This window comes from Schistocerca gregaria, chromosome 7, assembly GCF_023897955.1.
Source record: "Schistocerca gregaria isolate iqSchGreg1 chromosome 7, iqSchGreg1.2, whole genome shotgun sequence".
Taxonomy (NCBI): Eukaryota; Metazoa; Arthropoda; class Insecta; order Orthoptera; family Acrididae; genus Schistocerca; species Schistocerca gregaria.
Genome location: NC_064926.1, coordinates 304945769 through 304968800, shown reverse-complemented (window position 1 = coordinate 304968800; position 23032 = coordinate 304945769). Strand labels below are relative to the sequence as shown.

The window sequence follows — 23032 nt, the reverse complement described above, 5'->3', positions numbered from 1 at the left end:
CGGTGGTCTCGCGGTTCTAGGCGCGCAGTCCGGAACCGTGGGACTGCTACGGTCGCAGGTTCGAATCCTGCCTCGGGCATGGATGTGTGTGATGTCCTTAGGTTAGTTAGGTTTAAGTAGTTCTAAGTTCTAGGGGACTAATGACCACAGCAGTTGAGTCCCATAGTGCTCAGAGCCATTTGAACCATTTGAGAACGAAACGTGATTCTTCTGAAACGAATACTGAGTGGACGCCCGGTTGCGGTATTGGCCAGCAAATTCCGGCCCTCGTCGTCGATGAATAGCAGTCAGCCAGCATGGCAACGCGAAACTCGTCCCCCCGGTCTGTGGAGGCCATACACTTCATCGCTCGCTGAACGGTGGTGGAGGACACACTGTTGGTAGCCCCTTGATTATCTAGGCAGTCAGCTGCTCAAGCTCAACAGTTTCATATCTGTTTGTCCGTAAACATCTCCCATTTTGTCATGCATGGTATACTTTAATCGCCGTTAGACGTTTCGGAAATGGTTCCTCCTTAGGTTGGAAGGCAATGATTGTGTCCTTTTGGACTTCAGATAAATCGCACCATTTCCTCATTGGAACGACGACTCCATTGTACTACCTATAAGCATAATTTAGTTGGTACGAAATTGTGAGCGGGCGAGTTCTACAGGCACTTGTTCGGTGTTTTATTTTATTTATTTGTTAATATTCTGTAAGTCCGGAAACCAGCAACATTTGAGATTTGGCCCATTTTATTTGTGAAGACAAAAGTGTAGTATTCGGTGACGCAGTTCAGTGTGATTGGTCGCACATGTGGCCCCGAAGTACAATTGGCGGCTGTTAGTGAAATCTCAGTGTTTCACAAGACGCCGGAGGGCTTGACTTAACACGCACGTTCTAACAGAATCAGTAAGGTATACGCTGGAAGACCTGTGCAAATGGGCCCGCTATGCATTTTCGGACAGGGAGTCATTTTTCTTTAGTGCAAGCCGGCCGCGGTTTTTTGTTTATATTTTCCGTTTCACCAGTGCGGCACTCATCCCGACTTCTGCGAACTTAATCCGAACACTGTAGCACACGCGGGTGGGGATGTCCGCTTTCACGCCGAATGCGAACCAGGGTGAAAGCTGGCTCAAAGCCTTGGTGTGAACCAGATCTACTTAGCCAACAGCTCACGATAGCGTTTGCGCAAAATTTCCAACATATCACCGTGGTTGCATATAGGGTCTTGCGTACCAACCACTTTAGTCCGCGGAAGTGTAATAAGAAATACTGATGAAAGCCCTTTTTTTTTCCTTTTCGTCGTCTGTTTTTTATCAGTGATATGTCTTACATTCTACCTCTTTCTATGCTATGGAGCTTTGGTTTCAGGGCAAATAAAAATAAATGACGTGTGACTACAGCCCCCAGTCTGGGTTGGGTAGACCGTTCGCCATAATAATGGATCCTGCGAAACAATAATGTCGTGTGACGAGGCCCTCCCGTCGGGTAGACCGCTCGCTTGGTGCAAGTCTTTCGATTTGACGCCACTTCGGCGACTTGCGCGTCGATGGGTATGAAATGATGATGATTAGGACAACAAAACACCCAGTCCCTGAGCGGAGAAAATCTCCGACCCTGTTGTTTTTTTTTCCTCAACTACCGGGGGCTGACAGGTCCCCTAATTGGGCCTAAGAAAGAGAAGAGACTCGCACACTTTTGCTGTCTCACACAGTTCTGAAACATGCAGCTGAAGGGGAATAACAGTCGACTGTACTTAGCGGCTATCGACCATGTACCTTCCGGTAACATGGGGGAAAGATAAAACTTCTGAAAAAACATTCATGCAAGTTAAGACTTCATTATGATCTATAGCGAGTCTGATTGCAAATGAAAAATCTTACGTTTTACGTACAGCGCTCTTGCAGAATTATCCGGGCATGACTAACGACATTCCATCGCAGCCTCACTTCTTCCAGGGTCTGTCTACAACTTTCCAAACGCCACGAATTCTCTCCTCTTTACCATGTTGGATTGGTACACATAACTTTTCTAAAGCAGGGCAGTTCTCCAGTTTTCCTCAGGAGTAAGATCCATGCCTTGCCAGTGCTCTCTCGCTGAGGAAAACATTGTTGACATCACAGAATTCGAACAGGGGATTCCGCTTTGGCCTCAGATCGGCTTGGATAGTCACAGGTCCGGACAAGAGTGTCTTATTTGTACCACGGTAACAACTGTTCGTGGCAGGGACTATCAACAGAATACACTCTCCTCTACAGAGTAAAAGGTTTGTCCTGTACACTGAATGGATTACCAGAGATGCGCAACCAGCTATTTAGTGACGTTCCACGTATGTGAGTTCGTACACAGTAGACATTACATCTTTGCATAACGATAAAAAAAAAGTAACGGACGCAGCGCCTTGTCTACGGGTGGGGCAGGAACTGTTTGCGGAGAAAGTGGCCCAGACAACAATAGCTGAATATTTATACGGCGAGGAGGGCGCCTGCAAATCAGAACATTAGAATAGAAAAGAGGTGGGCAAGGATTGGACGTCACTCAGCTCGGCCATTTGCACACAAAGGGCAGCGGCGGGTGTGAACGGATTGGCCCCAAATTAAACGGTGCTCCAGTCGTGTTCCCCAGTGTTATTATCGGGCGCGAGCGGAGGACGTAATGAGCTAACGAGCCGGCGGAAACAAGAAACGCTTTCAAGCCTGACACTAGCGACATGCAGACGCCAGAGGCGTTCTGCCAGTCTCTGATGAATTCCACAGCCGCGTTGGACTTAAAATAGTTAGGATTTGTGTGTTTGGCACGTAAATAATTCGGCGACAGGCCTATGTAAGGAAGTGCCCAGCAAACGATTGTTTGTTAAGACCTGAACAGCCATCCAATTCACTATCATTTGAATGTACGTTGGTGGGGCAGAGAATGTCGAGCTTGCAGCTAGCTACAACTTAAAGCTCTGCGGTGGATCGCCTTTGGCCCAACCGATAACAGAATTACTCACGGAAAAAGTACGACCGGTTTCGTGTCTCGACCGGCAGTTTTAAAGTGTCGCGACAAGTCCTGTGTACGGTGCTACGAGTGGAATATTCGCATTGTGGCGTGTGGAAAATCCAACGACTGCTCGAGATTATGAAAAAAGTAAACAACTAACGATAAACTCTTTGCGTCGCTTTCCCACAAGAAATTTCATAATGTACATTATAGCTATTTGTTGCAGAGTGTCACTGTGCTTAACAGACACCAGATGCCTATGGGACGGAGTAGGAATGACACCGTTTGACTTCTGTATATAAGATGCTAATTCTGATGTTAGGATGCAAGGCATTTTGGTCTATAGTCATACTGCTGTGATTGTAATCACCTTTTTTCGCTTTTCTGCCTTTGCGACTTAAATTTGGGTCTTAAAACCGCCTTCCGTTAAAAAATCGTCGTGCTGTAGTCAAACATGTTTCGACAACTGCTTGTCATCGTCAGTGGGTCTCGGTTTGTTCTTGAAACTGCGTCAGGTTTTTAAAGAGGGGATTGTACTGGTTGATGTGCTTGTATGGTTTTTCTTTTGACGGATGTATTTTTCGTCGTGCTGGATGAAAGTCTTTGGTATGTTTCTTCACGAATTATTATTACATACTATGTTTTTCACACACTTTTTCACTTCACTTTTAACTGGTACAGCTAATTTTCGTGTACAAAAACGAGCTGTAAATGTGGCGACATACATTTCATGAGTCCTGTAGCGTCAAGTGATATTGGATTCTTCTTTCCTCAACGAATATGGAGCATAAATAATTCTAAATGCAGTCGTAGCAGCAGGGGACACATCAGTATAACACCATTTCTCAGTCCTTGCCACTCCTCCGGGATAGTAAAAGTGAGAAGCTCCCCGTGAAATAGATGGGTAGTTCAGTCTTTGGAACGTTTTGAGGATGGCCCCAGAAATAAAAATGGTGCAGGCTCGTTTGAGTCACCAGTCTGATTAATGATGAGGTAGACTCGGAATTTAGCTGCAGACTGGCAGGCTGCCTCGTGTTGCCAGGAAATGACTAAGGCTGCTGTCACAATGCGCATGCGCAGAATGAGATGGAAAAAGGAGAACGTATGTACATTGCGTTGAACCAGGTGCTGACAAATGTCAACGATACACCTCGGCGGCGACACGCCCCGCCGCCGTGAATCAGTTGCCTGGAAATGTAGCCAGGCCGGAAGAGATAGCGCGTGCTGAAGACAGCACAGCCGTGGCTTTGTCCCCAGGCCCACCGATGCGTCACCGACCGGACGGTGATTTCCGCATGAGTGGCTACCGGTTACCACTGCGCCTGAGTCAGCGTGTATCACCATGTGACCTCGCCTGTTGGCTGCGGCCACTTCTGACGAAAGTCCCGTATTAGCTTCGAGACGTGTCAGAGAAGAGGCTGGCTTTAAGAAGATGATGTTTCGAGTCACATGAAGGAAGCCTTAAATCAGCTGGCTGACTCATTGGTGCACATGAATCCGTCGGTTTCATGTTCCAGTGGCAACATGTGGAACTGATTTGAATAATTCTTCATAATTGAAATTGATTACTGAAATCTTACACAAACTGGTTTCGGGGTCTCAGCCCAATCTCCTTTAAGTTAAAAGGCAGCACATCTGCCGTGCATGGCTCATCAGAGATAGTATGGAAATTGGACATGTACACTTCGTACTGATTTTCGGTACACTTGAAGATTGGGCCGAGACTCCGAAACCGGGTCGTGTAATACGTCAGGTAATACACATTCTGCACAGTTGTAGCGGAAATTTCAATAATGAATAATTTACATAACAGTTGTGGATGCCCCATTAACAGAAATTAATGATTTCGATAAATTTAGTTCCTAGCTTAGTGTCACCAGCTATAAAGGTCGGGGGTTCGATCACCAATATAACAGTAGGATTTTTTTGGCTATCGCTCCTTTCATCTCTGACATTGATTTATTAATACGAAAAAGGCCGGCCGGAGTGGCCGTGCGGTTCTGGGCGCTACACTCTGGAACCGGGCGACCGCTACGGTCGCAGGTTCGAATCCTGTCTCGGGCATGGATGTGTGTGATGTCCTTAGGTAAGTTAGGTTTAATTAGTTCTAAGTTCTAGGCGACTGATGACCTCAGCAGTTAAGTCGCATAGTGCTCAGAGCCATTTGAATCAATACGAAAAATTCAGAGTTTCACTATTGTTCGGAATCCACGTTAAAGTATAGGTCCCACATAACTAGCTGCGTCGGAAAAAGGAAGGGTATACCACCACCAAAAGGACCTTGCCTTGTAAAGCTTTGTGGAGTTCAAACCAAGCTTCTGGTTGAAGACGGCTTTGCCAATTTTTTTTAGCGGTATATATTACAAGACTCTCTAAGTATGGATAAGTTCACAGTTCCCAACACGTTGCTTTAGTTGAAATGGAAGGTAATTTCTCAAAGTAATTCTTAATTCGTTTAATATTTAAGTAGCGTGTAATTAAGCACTGTTAAATTGTTACCTACATACACTGAAGAGTCGTTCTTTTGAAATTACAGCCGATATAGTCGCATAATGACGGAGCTTTCGAGCGGCACGTTTTGCTCCCTCCAAAATACATGCAAATATGAGTATTTTGTTGACTGCTAACCGAAGCTTACCCTGAAACCTTCCAGCTAAACGGAGCATGCTCCCCGCCCCCTACATTCGCGAGGTCACTACACTTCATATCGCTCGACATAGTAACCCGTAGCAATATGATTGACGTTGCTGTGATAGCGGCGTCTCAGTGATGTACTCAACAAGTAGCAGTTTTTTCCTCTGTTCTCGTAGATGGTTCATAAGGAATAACTTGTGTCAAATAAGCATTACGAGCACCGCCACCCTCCGCTTCCTTGGTCAATTTTCTCATTCTGTCCGCAGCTTGCGGATTTGTTACCGTAGGTTTCATAAGCTACTTGACTCCCATCTTTGTTTTATACTCGTTATTCCCAGAATTCGGAATGTCTTGTACCACCTCGGATACGTATAGTCCAAGGCGTTTCCTCACAAGGACCCTGGATAGGTCTCTCTGACACAGAGGATTCCAGAATAAGGACATCACACACATCCATGCCCGAAACAGGATTCGAACCTGCGAGCGTAGCAGCAGCGCGGTTCCGGACTTAGCGCGTAGAACCGCTGGGTCACAGAGCCCGACCAGAAAATCGAAAATGTGCTCTTAACCACTGCACTACCCAGTCGCTTACCGCTACAATGCGCGAGCAGGCTGATAAAATCTCTCGAAACTTCTCAGTAACCCATAAGCGAAAATAGGTGTCCGTTTATTTTGAGTCTGCTAAGTTTCGTCTGTCAGAGAGCGGCCTACGGAGGGTCAACAAATGCCATATGGATATCATTGTGTCTCTGTGTTCTTCATTACATTACTAATTTCTTAACCATGTAGATATATTTTCTCACTGGGGGTGCAGTGATGCCGCTGAACGCAGTGAAAGGAAATAGAAAATCATCGAATTATCAGGCACAATATGCATGAAACGTCGTAGCAGAGTATTAGCGAGTGTCCCAAATCCCGATGTTTCGGTACGGATATATACCTTGGCAGGGTGGAGACGTACTCGGACAACAAACAGGTTGAGTCCAGAACTGCTCCCCGCGTTGGGGTCAAATGATGGCTCTGAGAACTGTGGGACTTAACTGCTGAGGCTATCAGTCCCCTAGAACTTAGAACTACTTAAACCTAACTAAGCTAAGGACATCACACACATCCATGACCGAGGCAGGATTCGAACCTGCGACCGTAGCGGTCGCGCGGCTCCAGTCTGTATCGCCTAGAACTACTCGGGCACTCCGGCCGGTCCGGCGTTGGGTTTTGCGCATCTAGCACAAGTGTTATCGGGTGACAACGGTGCGACCTCGCGCGTGCAGATATCTCCATCCGGCCACAGTCGTACAGATGTGTGCTTTGCCCGTTGCGGCCATCTGGCGGTCGGAATATGGGTCACGCGCGACCCCACGCCTTGCTCTGCCACCGACCGGAAAGCTAATCTGGTCGCGACATCCCACCACGGTCGAGCGCTGTACTTTTCCACGTCGGTTAGCTTTGTCTGCGCTGTCCGCAGTATTGATCTGTAGAAGAAGCAGGTTCTGACTTTCTGATTCGGTCGTTCCCGAACCAGGGTCCCCTACCTCAGCTTGACACATGTACGCATCTCCATCCATCCACGAAAGTTTGCAACATCGTCACGGAATTATCCTGTTGATGAAATCACCGAATCGCCCTGTAGATGACACGAATATCGCGCTAGACTAATATGAGACCACTCAATCCGATGAACACGTAAAATTCTCACATAAAAAATTGTCCTGTTTGCGAAGGGACACAAACCGACACTTTCCATTGACTCTGCGCATCACATGATATATGTGATGAGCAGTATTTGTTAGGACTGACACCAGCTACATACCCCAAAAACTAAATTTGCAAATATTTGCCGAAACACCAGAGAAAATGTGCCTATTAACTCATAGGAGAGACATCCCATGTACTGGGTGAGGGGCATAAACATAAAACATGATTTATTTAGAGAAGGAGTCAGGAGTTTTTCAGCAGCTGATAGTATGTAGTGGGGCACGTAATTCTGTAGTCCTACCTCTTTTATCAACTGAGACATTGAAGGAAGAGAGAGAGAGAGAGAGAGAGAGAGAGAGAGAGAGAGAGAGAGAGAGAGAGTTTCTTCAACTATGTATAAACTTTGTAACTGCATTCGAAGCTGCTAAGTAGGCGACTACTGTGATAAAAGCTTATTACTGTTATTATGTTATGTGACTCGTCCTGTGAACACAGATAAACATTAAGGAAGATGCTTCGACATATTGGAAGCATGGGAGTTGTTATTTCGTACCCAACGTCATCTTTGGTACTGAGAGTATGCACAAACACTTTTCATTTTTGGTTATCACTTGTGAAGCTTTTACGTGTTGAGCTCTTGAACTCACATTGTTTCTGAATAAATGCGTAATTGAAGTCCCCTTCTCCAGAATATGAGTCCAATGCCATAGCCACAGTGCCATCTCTCTTGGACAGGGGACGTAAGTTTCTCTGTGCCTTTGCTTAAAATAAGTGTAGCAGATGTAGAGGAGTTTCTCACAAAGCCATAGGAAATTCCTTCCTTCCTTCATTCTTACAGTGACCAGTAGATATTGATGACTTCAACAACAAACAAACAAAAAAAAAAAAAAATACATGTAGCTAGTTTATAACCATCAGGATACTTATTCACAAACTTACAGCATGTTACAAAATTGCCATAATGATGCAGAAGAGATACTATTCTTTTTATATTTCTTTAATTATGGATGAAAATGGGGGTTTTCAGTTTGTTTGTTGGCTGCAGTGCTGTATTCCAGTTTTGACACGGATAGGATACGTACTTCTAAAATGTCAGTGCTAAATACATTATTATGAAAGTAATGATGCCGAAAACCATTTTGTCAATTAAACGGAGCTAGAATTGTAGTGAACAAAAGTTTTGCAATTGTTTATATTTGCACTCCCTGCTGCAAACTTTGTTACTTCACTCATTTCATCACTTTCTCCAACTACAGCTTATATTGCATATTGTTTCTGTGTTGTCTAAGTACTTACTTAGAACATTTTTCCTCTTCCTGAACATGCATATGATAATTAATGTCCCAGTAAGGACTTTTATCTCTTTTACTGTGGTTTTGGTATTTTCTGGCAAAAATGTGGAAGCAGACAGGTAAGCAGTAATGCCTGCAATAAGACACAATGTGCTAGCATCTTAAAGGTGTTAGTCTGCTTATCATTCAGCTAGATTGGTCCACATTTTTGTTACTGAAATGCTAAAACTGATGCAGAGTGGAATTTTTGCTACCTTGTCTGTGAGTGAGAACAAAGTGATAATCTGAAATGATTTATCATGTAATCTCTGTAACTTAAGTGTTTCCACTGTTTTCGTGTCATCTTACACGTTCTCCTGTACTTTGCAATTGTTCATGGCAGTTCTCTAGTTCATCTGACTTCAACACACTTTTACATGTAGCATTTCTCTTGTTTCAGATTTCATGAAGAGCAGAAAGAGGACAAGTGGCCCCACTGGCACCAAACCAAACAAGATAGCACAGGAGGGGCCATCTGTAAAACAAGCAAAGAAGACACACAGTTAAGAACATCACTATTCCAGTAACAATACTTTCTACGATCTCGTAAAGTTTATTACAATTAAAATGTACAATTATTTGCTGGTAACTTAGTTTATCATTTGAGCTACATGTGAGTATATTTGTGCAGTTGTTACTGCAGATGTATAGCATTGTAAATTATTTTTATTTTGTTTTAAATTTTTATTATTAGATGTTTTTGAATAAAGCAAGGGATGGTGCTGGATTAGAGTGCAAAACCACTCTTTGGCTGGTCTTATCATATTGAGAAGGAAGATGTGGTAAACTGACAATGCATGTAACACCTTTCATTTAAGAAAGTAATAATGTGTGCTCTTGCACTGTCACTCTTCCTCTGCCCCTATTTTATCTTTGTAGATAGAACAGATGCAGTGTAAATACAAGTGGTTACAGCTCAAATGTTTCTGAAGCCTTCTGTAACAATGAACAGTTGAATACTTCCTTAACATTTCAGCTCTTCCACTTTCTTTAGACAGAATCCCACTTATATACTGGTGTCTTAGGTTTGCACTGCTGTGATGCTTCTGAAACAGTTGTTTCAGAAACTTCATTGATATTGACAAAACTTATGCATCAGTTGCAAATGACCATTTTCACATTATTATGATGTCAATGGTTCAGTTTCTTGTTGCTCAAGATAACTCTACTATGGTGCTTTTGGAATACTAATTCCAGAAACTTCATAGTAATGTTATTTTAGTTTTAGATTCTGAGGAAATTGGTGTATTAACATTTGAAATATTACAACTTCTTTGTCATTTCTTCATCTGGAAGACACTTTTAATTTTCTGTAACAGAACAGCTATCATTCATGAAACTGATTTCTGTTCTCTGACAGAAAATGTGGGTAGGGTGCAAAAAAAAAAAAAAAAAAATAACAAATAGGGCATTAGCCTTACAATTTTTATTAAAGTGGACTTCTGTCACACAGCATGAAACTGAATCGTTTATATCATGGATAACTTTGAAAATACACATTGCAATGACTATCCATACACCAATATTAATCCACTTAGATATTATCTAGATTGTTTTGCACTAAGTTCATTCTCACACTTCTTTTTTTAAACCCAAGCAAGATTTCTGCGATGGGTTCAATACTGCAGTCATGTTTCACATCAATAGATGATTATAGCTGGGCAAGTTAAAGGCAAGTCTTGATCTCTTATAATCCTAGTTGCCATTGTTGAATATGCAGTAAATCTACCAAAGATAAAGCCCTGTTTGATTGACATCCCACCTATTACACCATGTCATATCTAGCACCACTCCCAGTTCTTTGATCTCCACATATTTTTACCCATAAGTATGTTTTTATGAATTTACAAACAGGTTTCTTTTGTGTGTTTATGCACTTTTGAAAATAGAAAAAGCTTATTAAGAGACCAAGTAATGGGCCATTATAGGAGAAATGTGTACTAGGACCATTCATCTAGAGTGAAGAAAGTTGATATCTCAGGGGTAATTACCTTTTTAATATGAACAAAATTCAATTATTCATATTTTTTTGATGTCTTTATTTGTGCTTACGGTATGTTGTGATATGTTATTCTGTAATGTGTAGGTTTTTCCAGAAGTGCACTCTGTGAGGTTTAGCTATAGATGATGTAATATCCTACACACAGTAGTAAAAAAGAACTAAAACAAAAAATTATGTGCAGTGTTTTGTGGGATTAGAAACTGTGCCTTTGTTTCAGACAAAAATTTCAGTCAATAACTTCAACCAAACAGGCACACTGTTGCTCATTTTTTGTGAATGTATTCTCATAATTTGTTTTATTTATAAAGATGCATTCTATGAAGTAATTTATTAGACACTCATCAAAATTATTTTGGTGCATTTTAACGAATTTCCTTCTCAAGTCAGGTTATAATAAAGAATTTTTAAAGTTAATATATGAATGTTGTATGATTTGTGTGCTCTGTGTGTCTGAAAAGTATTAGCTAAATTAGGTTTGCATGGTTTCATTGTAGGTAACTGTAACAGATTTAAGAATATTTTGTGTACAAAATTATCTATATTACTTCTGAGCTAGAAAACTACCTGTTCTGAATTTGAGTAGCAATTGTAAAATATGTGTATTTGGCCCTCTTGTGACCATGAACAACTCTTTTGCATGATTGTGTATCACAAAGACAAGCATTGACACAGAAGAAGCTGATTTCTAATGTTGTTAATATTTTTGATACTATTACAGATTTCATAATGAATATTGTTAATATTATGTAAGAATGTGTTGGTTATGACTGTCAAGGTTCCTCTTTAAAATTATTTTTTATTGCCAATATTCAGTTTTAGTATACAGACTCATCATACAGTACTCGAATATTATTCATTAGATCTCTGAATTTATTCTCAACTTGCATAGTGGTGACAGGCGACCAACACATTCCGTATGATGTAAGTTACTACTCACAGTTATCATTAAACACTTTGTGGTTATTGAATTTGCAGTTGCTCTGTACAGACTTTGGACTGTTTTGTAATTGGAGGTTGGTTGTATGACAGCTTATAATTCAAACAGGTTTTTGACAATACGCAATTTATGTAGATATCTCTGTGGGTAGAATAAGGGTCTGGACACAAGTGACATGTTGTGTATGATTTTATTACAGGAATGCTTTGTCTCTTCACATTATTTAAAAAAGTAATGTAATGTATGTTTTGTGTATAGTGTCCAAAGAAATTTTGAGTACAAAATGATTTCAGTTACACAGATGTTAAAAAATTTTCTTCAGACATTGTGGTAGTAGTATCAGAAGGTTTACTGTAGCAGTGGTATGACTGTGGCACTTCTGTTAATCAGGCCCACCATGCTGTAACAGTAGGCAGCTCTTATTCATCAATATTTGTTCATCATTACAGCTTGTATACATGTTTTTCATAGTAGGTAATTCATATTTGCAATATAATTGGTAGCATCATTCATGTGAGTCAAAGATTCTATGTTCTGCATAGCCATATGATCTCTAAAAGAGAACTGCTTCAGTGTCCTTCAGTTTTGTTTTACCCTTATGAAAATACTAGGTGTTGTTTTTTTTGTTTTTGTTAACAGGTAGTGGTGTACCAGTAAACATGATCCATTATACATTTCCATATATCTATTTTAACACCTGTGATTTAAAAATATGATCTCAAACTCTTACTTGTATGTCACCCTATAATGAAAGTGTCATGTGGCACATATTAAAATTGTAAAAAGTAATGATAATTGTAAATGATTGTTGTAGAGTTGTGCAGACTAAGAAAAATATATATTGAGAGTCGAGCAAATAAATGGCTTCCCTTGTTGGCATTAAAATATTACATTGTATTATTACTGTACCTCTGGTTTATTCCCTGTTGATCATAAATCATCTTGCATAGAAGTTCCAAAAGTACTGCTGGATATCTATTTGTCCCTCAAAATATTGTTTTAATTGGAGACAGCATATTCTTACTTCTACAGAAGAAAACGGTTGGTAGTCATCTGTAAACTCCCAGGTGTTTACTACTTACACTGTGTATGAAGAGGGACTGATCTGTTGTTCATAATGAGGAAAACACAAATCACAAATGGTATGTAAACTGTAAAATTATCAAACAATTCAATCAGAATATAAGATATTTACATTATATGGGGGCAATGCAGACTTCAGTAAAGCAATATTTTAATACTGTCAGAATTCCAGAGGAGAAAAATCAGCTGGCACAGGGTCTGAAATGGCTGAAGAGTTTTAAGAGATGGCGTGAAACTGCAGAATTTTACAAGCAGGTCTTATGCTGTGTCCTGGTACAAGTAATGAAATAACATAACCTTATATCCAAAATGTGCACACCTATAAGCCACCAGCATGTGCTAGAAATATGTGCCTTAAGTGCACTTACTGCGTTTACATCAAATCAGATGGACAGTAAAAACAAGACAACATCAGTGGGACGAGGGGTTTGTCAAATGCTTGGAATTATATGAAGAATGAGTTAACCAGGTACATTTTGTGCATTGTTGCCATTTTTCCTCTCCTGGCTGTTCACAGAAAAACACAAGTAACAACAAAACAGGATTGTCTGACACTGCTGTTTAAGTTACTTAAGTAGTCTCTTTTGTATGACAAAATTATTCAGCCTCAAGGTATATTGTGAGTTTTCATTGTTGGCACCATATTCATTGCAGAAAGTGAAAGGTACTACAGTGTGACTATGAATGCCATATGATGAAGAGTTTCAAATCATAGTGAATATTAATTACTGTTTTGTTGTCACAAGTAGGTTTCAGGACACATCTTCATAAGGTGAATGTTTATGAACATACATTTAAAATAGCTGCTCTAACAGAGCTTCAGTTACATGTGACAGTGTTTAATGAAAGTTATTGGAAATTAAGGCAGTCACCTATATTCACAAAAGGACATCACCTCGAGTAACTGGCATGTATATTTGCTCTATTAAACCTCTTTTAGGATAGAGCTATTTTTCAGTACTGTAGAGCAATATCCTACCAGTATTACTACTTATCTGTTTCAGTACAGAAGGCATATTTCTTCAATTTTTAGCCTTGTTAAGCCATTGGTTATTCAAGACAGTGGAACGACAGCAATCACTTGAATATGATATGTCAAGCTGCTGAAATCGGTGACTAATACTGACTTACACACTTGAAGAATTTGTTCTAGAAATTTACTGGGAAAATTTTTTGACTTCCTAAGTTTCAATACTTCTAACTGGCTCACAACATGAAACTAAAGATGGTTATCTGCAGTAGTAATACACCATAGAAATAGTCATTGCTAATATCCCGATGAATTGGAAAGTCTGCATAACGACTGTTGTCTTTGCCACAGATACTGGTGATGTTTAGTACTAAGTTGAGATGGATGATGCCGAGGGGAAGATGTAGGCTGTGGCTTTGTGGAAGTATCAGGCTTGTGCATTGGATGACATAATGGAAATCAACACTCACTAACTAAGAATAACTTGACAGAGTTTTAAATGCAGTTTCTTCTCTATACTAGGTCATCCTGTGCTTCCTCACAGTAGCACAGTCCATGAGAGATGATTGCTGCCAGCTATCAACTGTGAAGCGCATACAGCAACAGAGGAAAAAAAACAGTTGTCTGAAGAGCAGTGAGGACACTGGTGTTACCATAGAGACACATACAAAATCACGTTACGTGAATAGTTGAGATAGACGCACCAAGCAGGTGTGCCAAGTCTGTTGCAACTGTTGGGGATCTCCTCTAGGCAAATTTACTGTAGGGTTTGTACATGTACAATGATGTCCTAGGAGAAACAGCTTTTGGTGACATTTCCCTAAAATTTAAATGGAGTAGAATACCAGTATGCACATAAAAATTAACAGTCAGAGAGTTGCTAATGAACAAATACCAAAGTCACCATTTGTGTTAGTACTTTAATAATTATGAAGGGTACTTTGACTTGAGATTATGTGACCTTTTATATTGGTTTGAGATATTGTTAAGTTGTAGGTCTGATTGGGCAGAAATACTTCTGACATCCTCACAGTTATTCCAGTTAATACCACATTGTTTTCCAATATTCAGTGGTGTAATAAATATATTGAAACTTAATACACTTTCATTCTTGTTTTATCAACGTCAAAATACCTTTATGTATACTTTATGGATTCGCTACCCATGCATAGGATTGAACTGTACGTTAATATTGTTCTTGTTGTTTATCTTTCCTATTTAACATATAATCAGATAATAATTGGTATATTAGAATCCATATCATTTTCAGTTAACATTGCATAATTATTTTCTTCAAACTTATAACAAAATAGTTCTGACTCATGAAAACTGCAACAGAGCTCATTAAAAAAAGGAAAGAAGATTAGTGGTTAATGTCCCCTCAACAGTGTGGTCATTAGAGAGAGCACAAGCTCATACCATGAGAGAATGGGGAAGGAAATTGCCGTGACTTTTGAAAGGAACCATCCCAGCATTTGCATTAAGCATTTAGGGAAATTATTGAATACCTTAATGTGGATGGCTTGACAAGGATCTGAAGTGTTGTCTTCGCAAATGGGAGTCAATTGTGCTAACCAGACTTGATCATGTTCTCCTTTATGAGCACTTCTCTCTTTTTTTACAAAGCTCAGATTAAACAACCATTGTTATACACTAAAGGAATGTAGGTATTAACATAAAATTCTTTGATGACTGTACAAAAGATCTGATTTATAATTTAGATATTGTTGTTTATAGAAGTTTAGTACTATATCCTGGCAAAAGAAAAATCGGAATATGCTTTATTAATCTGGATGTGAAGGTCACAAACCACTTTTGATTTGAAGGAATCGTAAACTTGTAAAGTGCAGAGAACAAACATATACGAATCCACAAGGGACAGATTCAGTGGGCAGGAAGTTGGACTCATAAGTACTCATGCAAACCATTAAAGATGTTTGAAGTATAAAAGAAATAAAGAGAAAAAAATCTTAAATAGAACAAGAAGTGAAGACAAAAGGTTAAAGAGAAGGCAAAAGGTTCAAGCAAATTATAAAAGTCATGGTAGACTGTCCTGCATTATTTCTCTGTGTCTAAGTGAGAAGATTCAATGATAATTTGGCGAGGAGAACAGTTGAAAACAATAGTAGTAAGAAAAGTGCAAAACAAATGAGCTGGGTTGGGAGGACACAACATTTCATCATTTACAATGGTAATGAGATTTATAAAAGAATTATGAAATTTATTTACATGTATGCATAATTCAATAGAAAAGTTGTGGTAAACTGATAATTAACCAAAGTAATGACACTAGCAGTTACACCAGATGATGTGTAATAACTATTGGAGATGAAAATAAAAGAAAGGTGTCAGGAGATGACATTTGTGTGTATATGGTAAAACCAGAAGGCAAAATAATGGAACAGGAACATACAAAGTTGTCTACAAAATGTCTGTTCCCCCCAAACTGGAACAAAGTTGTATCATTTTATTTCATAACAGAGAATGTGCAAGACATTCACAAAAATTATCACCAACTGCACAGAAGAAAACTTTTATTTTAATATGGTAAAAGAATTAGTTTGATTTAGAAGTATACATTGCATAATGCATCATTCACCAGTTATTAATTAAATAATATAGCTAAGTTCAGGGTATGATTTATTGCTATGTGTGAGGTTCTGAAATGACGAAAAAACTTTTTAGTCATTTTTAAAAAAATCAGTACAAATACCACTTGAGAAACAAGGCATTAATTCAAGCTATGTTAGTACACTGTAGCATATATACATCAACCTACCAACTGAAGAAATCATGGAAGAATGAGTAAGAAATTGGTACTGGAGCAAACTAATTACAATAATTCTTGAATAAAGGTAATAAAAGTGAACATGTAAATTCTACAGCTCCCACTACACTTAATTAGGCTAATGTGAAATGCAGTGCCAAAACATGAACCTACCAAGGAGATTCCACATTAATAAAACGATCCTTAGCCATTCTAGATGAAAATCTCAGACCCTTAAACTGGAATACTGAAGAAATATATGTGTTAATGCAAAATCTTGTAACCAAACTTTGTTTTTATGATAATATTCCACTATCTGCCTGTAGTTCAGATAAACGTCAACTGCTAATACAAGAAGAGCAAACTGCAGGATTGAGAATTTAATCAGTTACAAGAAAGCTAAAATAATATATTATCAACATCTGAAAGAATTTATACGAATTAATAAAGAAGTCTCCGAGTCTTTTGTGTGTGGAAACTGAAGAAGTCTTCCCAGACAATAAAATAATTTAACTGAGTAAAAAGAAAAGCCTGCAGTGGTTCTAGTAAACTGTACATGGTTTATGAAACAAAACTTCCCTTATTGGTATGGAAGATAACTCAATGTGTTACCAGTTCTGATTTATATTAGATACGTATTTTAATGTGAAAACCATTATAAAACTGGAAGCTACTCCACAAAAGTTTAGAGATGTACACTGGAGACATCGAAACAACAGAGGGATGAGGCAACTGACTGGAATGAAAGACATACTTACTACCATAATGAAAATGAATGGACAGTGTTCAAAGGACTGACATCCAGAAGATAAGAAAATGTGCAGTAGACGACCTATTGGAAGGAGGGTCCAGTCTATCAAGTAAATGAGCAACAAAGATGAATAATTGAAAGCTGTGATGTATGGACCCATGTAAACGATGTCCTAACCAGCAGTGTATGTTAAATTGCCATTCCCACTGCTACTGCTGATACTCAATAAAACATGTACTTATTCATTATGTTGCAATTCAGTGTGCCGTGATTATGACTTTCAAAGGCATGAAACGTAATTACTACGTACAAAAATAAGAAAATTATCTCTATTCAAATAAAACCTAAATTACAAAACTAAAAGAAGATATTTAATCGTTAGTTCCTTCTCTATGTGTGATCATGCATATCTTACTCATTTGTATTCGAAATACTGTCATCAGTTTTTACACACACACACCCACACACAGGGCGCTCACTAAAGCCAAGATGCCCAAATCACACATCTCTGGTGATGAGAGGTTGGCCCACATTGTGGTGTTACCAGGAGATAAGGGGAATGTGATCATCATCCCACAGAAGGCAGATTATGACAGTAAGGTGCAACGATTTCTAGACGACCTGGCAGACAGACCAGTAGAAAGAGATCCCACAGACAAGTTGAAAAAGAAGACCAGGGCTCTTCTGAAGGAAACCGGCCATTCAGGAAAGACCATTAAGCAGTTAAGGGCTAAAGCACCAGTATCACTCAGAACCCACCTACCTCACTGCTCAACAGCTTAAGAAGATGCTCTCGCCACATGTGGGTGTGTGCCCAAAACATTCGCAATTCAGAGGATTTCCTACAATGCCTCAGGCAACTACAGATCTCAGACTCTGACATGGTCTCCCTGTTCATCCGTGTCCCACTGAATGATTCACTTGAGCTGAATGGAGAAAAGTTTGACGATGCTCTCCTGGACTTATTCAGACACATACTGTCTTCGACATACTTCCTATATGGGGGTCAATTCTAAGAGAGAAAAGAAGGGGTGGCAATGGGCAGCCCATTCTCACCAGTGGTGGCCAATCTCTTTATGGAAAGATTGAAGAGGACGCATTTACACTGGCCCCAGGTCAACCCAAGTGCCTTTTTTTACATACATGGATGACACATATCATGTGGCCTCATTGGAGGGAAAAGTCCGACGTTTTCTTGGACCACCTAAACTCACGCCAACCTAACATTAAGTTCACCATGGAACTGGAGAAGGATGGACTACTCCCTTTCCTAGATGTACTAGTTAAGAGGAAAGGAGATGGTACCTTCAGTCACAGTGTGTACTGCAAAACCCTTCACACCGACTTGTGCCTACAAGGCAGCAGTTGCCACTACCCAGCACAGAAAAACGGTGTACTCAGAGCACTGATCCACGGGCACAGACTCTGCCAGATTTGGTAAAGTTGGCGATGGAGATAAAACATCTACAATCTCTGTTCTACAAAAATGGATACTCTTCTCAAGATGCTCAAAAGGTACTGTGCCCTGTTTCCACACCAACAGTTCCTGAAGAGATACAAGAAGAAACTCAGTAGGTTGCACATTTACCATATGTTGGGACGATATCTACCAAAATCTGTACAATTCTCCTCAAACATAACATAAAAAGCATGTTTCATCCACCCATCAAGGTTAAGGCTCTGATAGGGAGTGTGAAGGATAACCTGCATCTACAGAAACCAGGCATTTACCATGTATCATGTGAATGTGGTATGGCATACATTGGCCAGACGACCAGGACCTTTGACATCAGTTGCAAAGAGCACTAAAGGGGCACCGGACTGAGACAGGCAACCAAGTCAGCGATTGCCGAGCATAGTTTAGAACTCAATCATTCTATGAAGTATAATGATGCCAAGATTTTAACACGGACATCAAGATACTGTGACAGCGTCATCAAAGAATCTATTGAGATTAAGGTCACAGAGAATCTCATTAACCGGGAAAGCAGTTTCCAGTTGAGCTTGGCGTGGAACCGAGCACTCGATCTTCTGAAGACTAAATGTGGGCAACATCCAGACCCCAAGGGACACAAGTATAAAGATGGAATTAGAGATAACAGCCCAGTACATGTAACAAAGGATGTACGTGAAATGGTGCGTAAGACAACAGGCACAATATCTGAGGACGTTCTTCCGAGTCTCGAGCGACAATCTGAACACAATCGGCCTGAAAATACGGTAACAATGCAGCCGTTCCGGGGGGGGGGGGGGGGGGGGGCAAGAACTTTGGACAGAACGCCTAACACTGCACACTACGGTAACTGAACGTCCTAATTCACCGAAGGACTAAAATTACGGCAATCAGAAGATAAAATGTCTAGCACAGCTTGGAAAACGTTCCGAATTTAATTCAGCTGTATTGACAAATGGATGATAAAGTATGCGCGCAGCGTTCAGAACAGCTGCGGATAGAAGAAAACGTTACAGCCGTTGCTATTAGTCAGCACACACCACGGATAGAGCGCCAGACGTGGCGCAGGCTGTACAGGGAAGACCTAGCACAATGTAGGCATAAATACCGGACTCGTTCCACACTGTAATCAGTATCGGACAGCACCTGAAGACGACTGCGAGTCACGCAGTTGAAATATCGTGCAGGAAAGACGCAAATAACTGGCAGAAACATCATTAATCAATATGACAAGTACTTGTTATTTTATTTCACAATTTATGCAATATGTTACACTAACCAGAACTATAATGAGAAATATTAATTATGTATATTAATTATGTATATCATTTTTAACTAGCCCCAAAAAGTGTATTTGTACATATTCAGTAAATTACTATTCCATCACCCGCATATTAATGTTACATGCTGTAGACAATTTTGTACTGTCATTGTTTTGCAGACCATTGTTTATTAAGTATCCAAAAAAACTTGTTCCCCTTCTGGCAGCAATGTACCATAGGTTGCTGGAGAAGCGAAGCAGTCCTATTGATTAGAAAAAGGTGCAGATCATTCTTGCTTTCAAAAAGGATGTTCAAACAGACACAAAGAATTATATGTCTATGTCACTGATGTCAATTTGTTGTATAATTTGGACGACCTTCCTGGAGACCACAAATCTCTTCCATAGGAATTACCATATTCACGCAAACAATGATTGTGTGAAACCCAAATGACTGTTCGTCCACAGTACTTGGCAGATTCTGACACCCAGGTTGATGCTATGTAAGTTTCTTTCGGAGGCACATAGACAGCCGTTTGCGAGTGAAACAGGAAAGGAAATGACTGCTAGTGGGACAGGGTACCCTCCACCACACACCCTATGGTGACTTGTGCAGTATCTTTGAAGATGCAGATGAAGATGTTTGCCATAGTTCTACACTGCTGCTTAAAGAACAAAATAAGAATTTGTGGATCATCAGACTAGCTTTGTAACAGGACTGAAAAACTTCATAGCAAAGAGAATATATGATTTCATTCTTAAATGAGATAAATCTTCAGATGTAAAGGAAATCACAGATGTATGACATGACGGACCATTATTATTCACTATATACCTAAATGACACAGTGGAAGATCGTTACTGTTTGATTACAAATTGCTGAACAATCAGTGGAAGCAGCCATATCCAATATATCTCTGGAAATATGGACAGGGGTGATTTAATGTGGAACAACTACATAAAGTGACTGTAGAAAAGGCAGAGATTCATTAGAATACTCTTCAGGAGGTGCAGCCCATCCATGAGGGGGTAGCTTAGAAAGCGCTCGTTCAACCGATGCTCGAATGCATCAATACGGACCTTTACCAGATGGGACTGACAGAAAAGGTAGAGGAAATTCTAAGAGGAGGAGGGTATTTCGTCGAAGGTTCATCTAGTAAGCATGAAAACACACCAAGATGCTCCTCCAACTCCATTGGCAAACATCACAAGAGAGCACTTGTGTAGCTGTGTGGCCCACTAGTAAAATTCCAACAGTGTATGCTACTGGAATGATCAGCCAATACATTGCAACCTCTTATGTACCTGTAGTGGAGAAGACCATGATCGTAAAATTAGAGACAATCGAGCTGACGTGGAAGAGTATCAACAATCATTCTTACTATGCACCATTTGGGACTGGAACTGGGAAGTGGAGACAGTAACAGTGGTGTACATGGTACTCTCCACCACTCTCTATAATGTGGCTTGCAGAATACAGATGTAACTGTAGGCGTAGGTGTCGATCACAACATTCACATATGTTTTCAATATCCACTTCGCTACACTTCACATTGATAAGACAAAACAAATCAATCAGTCCTCAAGTTGCCATTGAAACTGGGCATTCATAACCCATGGGATGTCTGAACATCTTTTACGGAATCTCCGATGGATGCTGAGTCTTGTTTCATTAACAGCCATGATCAGGTTCCCAGAGGGCAGCACTCTCATCACATCACATTAAAAGGCTATTAGATTCGCTCCGCCACTCACTTTAATGCGGCTATGCATGAAGATGTAAATGATCACTGCCCCAGTTTGTGCCAGTCAACTGCACTGAATTATTGCATTAAATTGGATCGATGCATAGATGTGATAGGTTGAATCAGAGGTCGTGCCTTTATGAAGTAGCGTGATTTGTTGGTGTGTCAAAGTGGACTGTCGAATGTATATACAAGAAATACTATACAATTCTCAGCCATGTGACAGGTGTCAAATGAGTGGTCATAAAAATATACTAACCAAATGGATTGGACACGAGTGTCACACCTAGTCAATGACAGCCAGTTTCAAATCCAATAGGAATTGCTGCAGTCAGTGCATTCAGCATTTCTCAGTTAGTCTCTGACCAAACACAGTAGAAGAAACTTTTTGAAATGGAGTCTGGAACCTAATAGCAACACACAGAGCAACACTTCTGCAATGGGTTAAACACAGAAAGTAGACAGAAACTGACTGTAGACATGTAGTGTGGTCCAATGGGTCGTAATCTTGCCTCTTTTTAAATGGTGGAAGGTAACGAGTGTACCAACGACATAATTATGCATTTAACCTGCACTGTATGGAGGGTGTAGTTCCGCATTGCGGCATGGGGAACAAAATATGTGTGTACGAAATATCAGGAGTGTTACAGGACCATTACTTTTCACAATATATAGGGTGATTCAGCTGCCTCTACCTATGAGTTTTAGGCAATCCGCAATACCTTCAAACACCATGATTGAGATTTTCATGTTCTCATGCTTGATACCCTCAAACTATTGGACCTACAGAAAAAAATGAAGAGGAGCATTTTGAAGGACATTTAAAGTAGTTCAATTTTGTACTGGGATACTTCCCGCTACAGACTACAAGTTTTCGAATTATTCAACAAAAAAGTACAAAAGTGACTTTCAAATGCATTTTCCTTGAATAACTCAAAAACTGTGATCTCCAGTGTAAACGTACCCCACTATAAAATTTAACTACGTTAAAATTCTTACTGAAAGGTGGATGATGCTATTGTATACAGAAAGTGACAATGCTAGGAATTTGCACTGGAACGCAGGAACACCTGCAGAGGATTGACACTTGGTACATGGAATGGCAATTGACTCTCAACCTAAACAAATATAATGTACAACAGATACATAGAGAGATAGACTCTTCATTATACGATTTTAAAATCGCACAACCATTAATGTAGGGAATTACTTCCACAAAATATCTAGGAATATAGCATTAATCACGAGTAAAGCAGATGCTAGACTGAGAGTAATTGGAAGAATCCTCTAAAAATGTTGTCCATCAACAAAGGAAATGGGTCACACAACATTCGTTTGACCAACAACTGAATAATGCGCGTCAGTATGGGATCCCTATCGGATAGGATTCAGACAAGCAGCAGGTTTCATTACAGATTTATTTAGGAAGTGCGACAGTG

At 40.0% G+C, this 23032-nt stretch overlaps 1 protein-coding gene across 1 annotated transcript in view; it reads left to right on the top strand.

Moving 5' to 3' along the window:
• The window catches only part of LOC126281528 (cyclin-dependent kinase inhibitor 1C-like), a 47256-nt gene extending 34806 nt beyond the window's left edge, over positions 1 to 12450 (top strand). Inside the window, exon 2 of the mRNA XM_049980573.1 lies at positions 9025 to 12450. Coding sequence (XP_049836530.1) covers positions 9025 to 9131 — 107 coding nt within the window. The 3' untranslated portion in view covers positions 9132 to 12450. The remainder of the gene's footprint in view (positions 1 to 9024) is intronic.
• The last annotated feature ends 10582 nt before the right edge of the window (positions 12451 to 23032 follow it).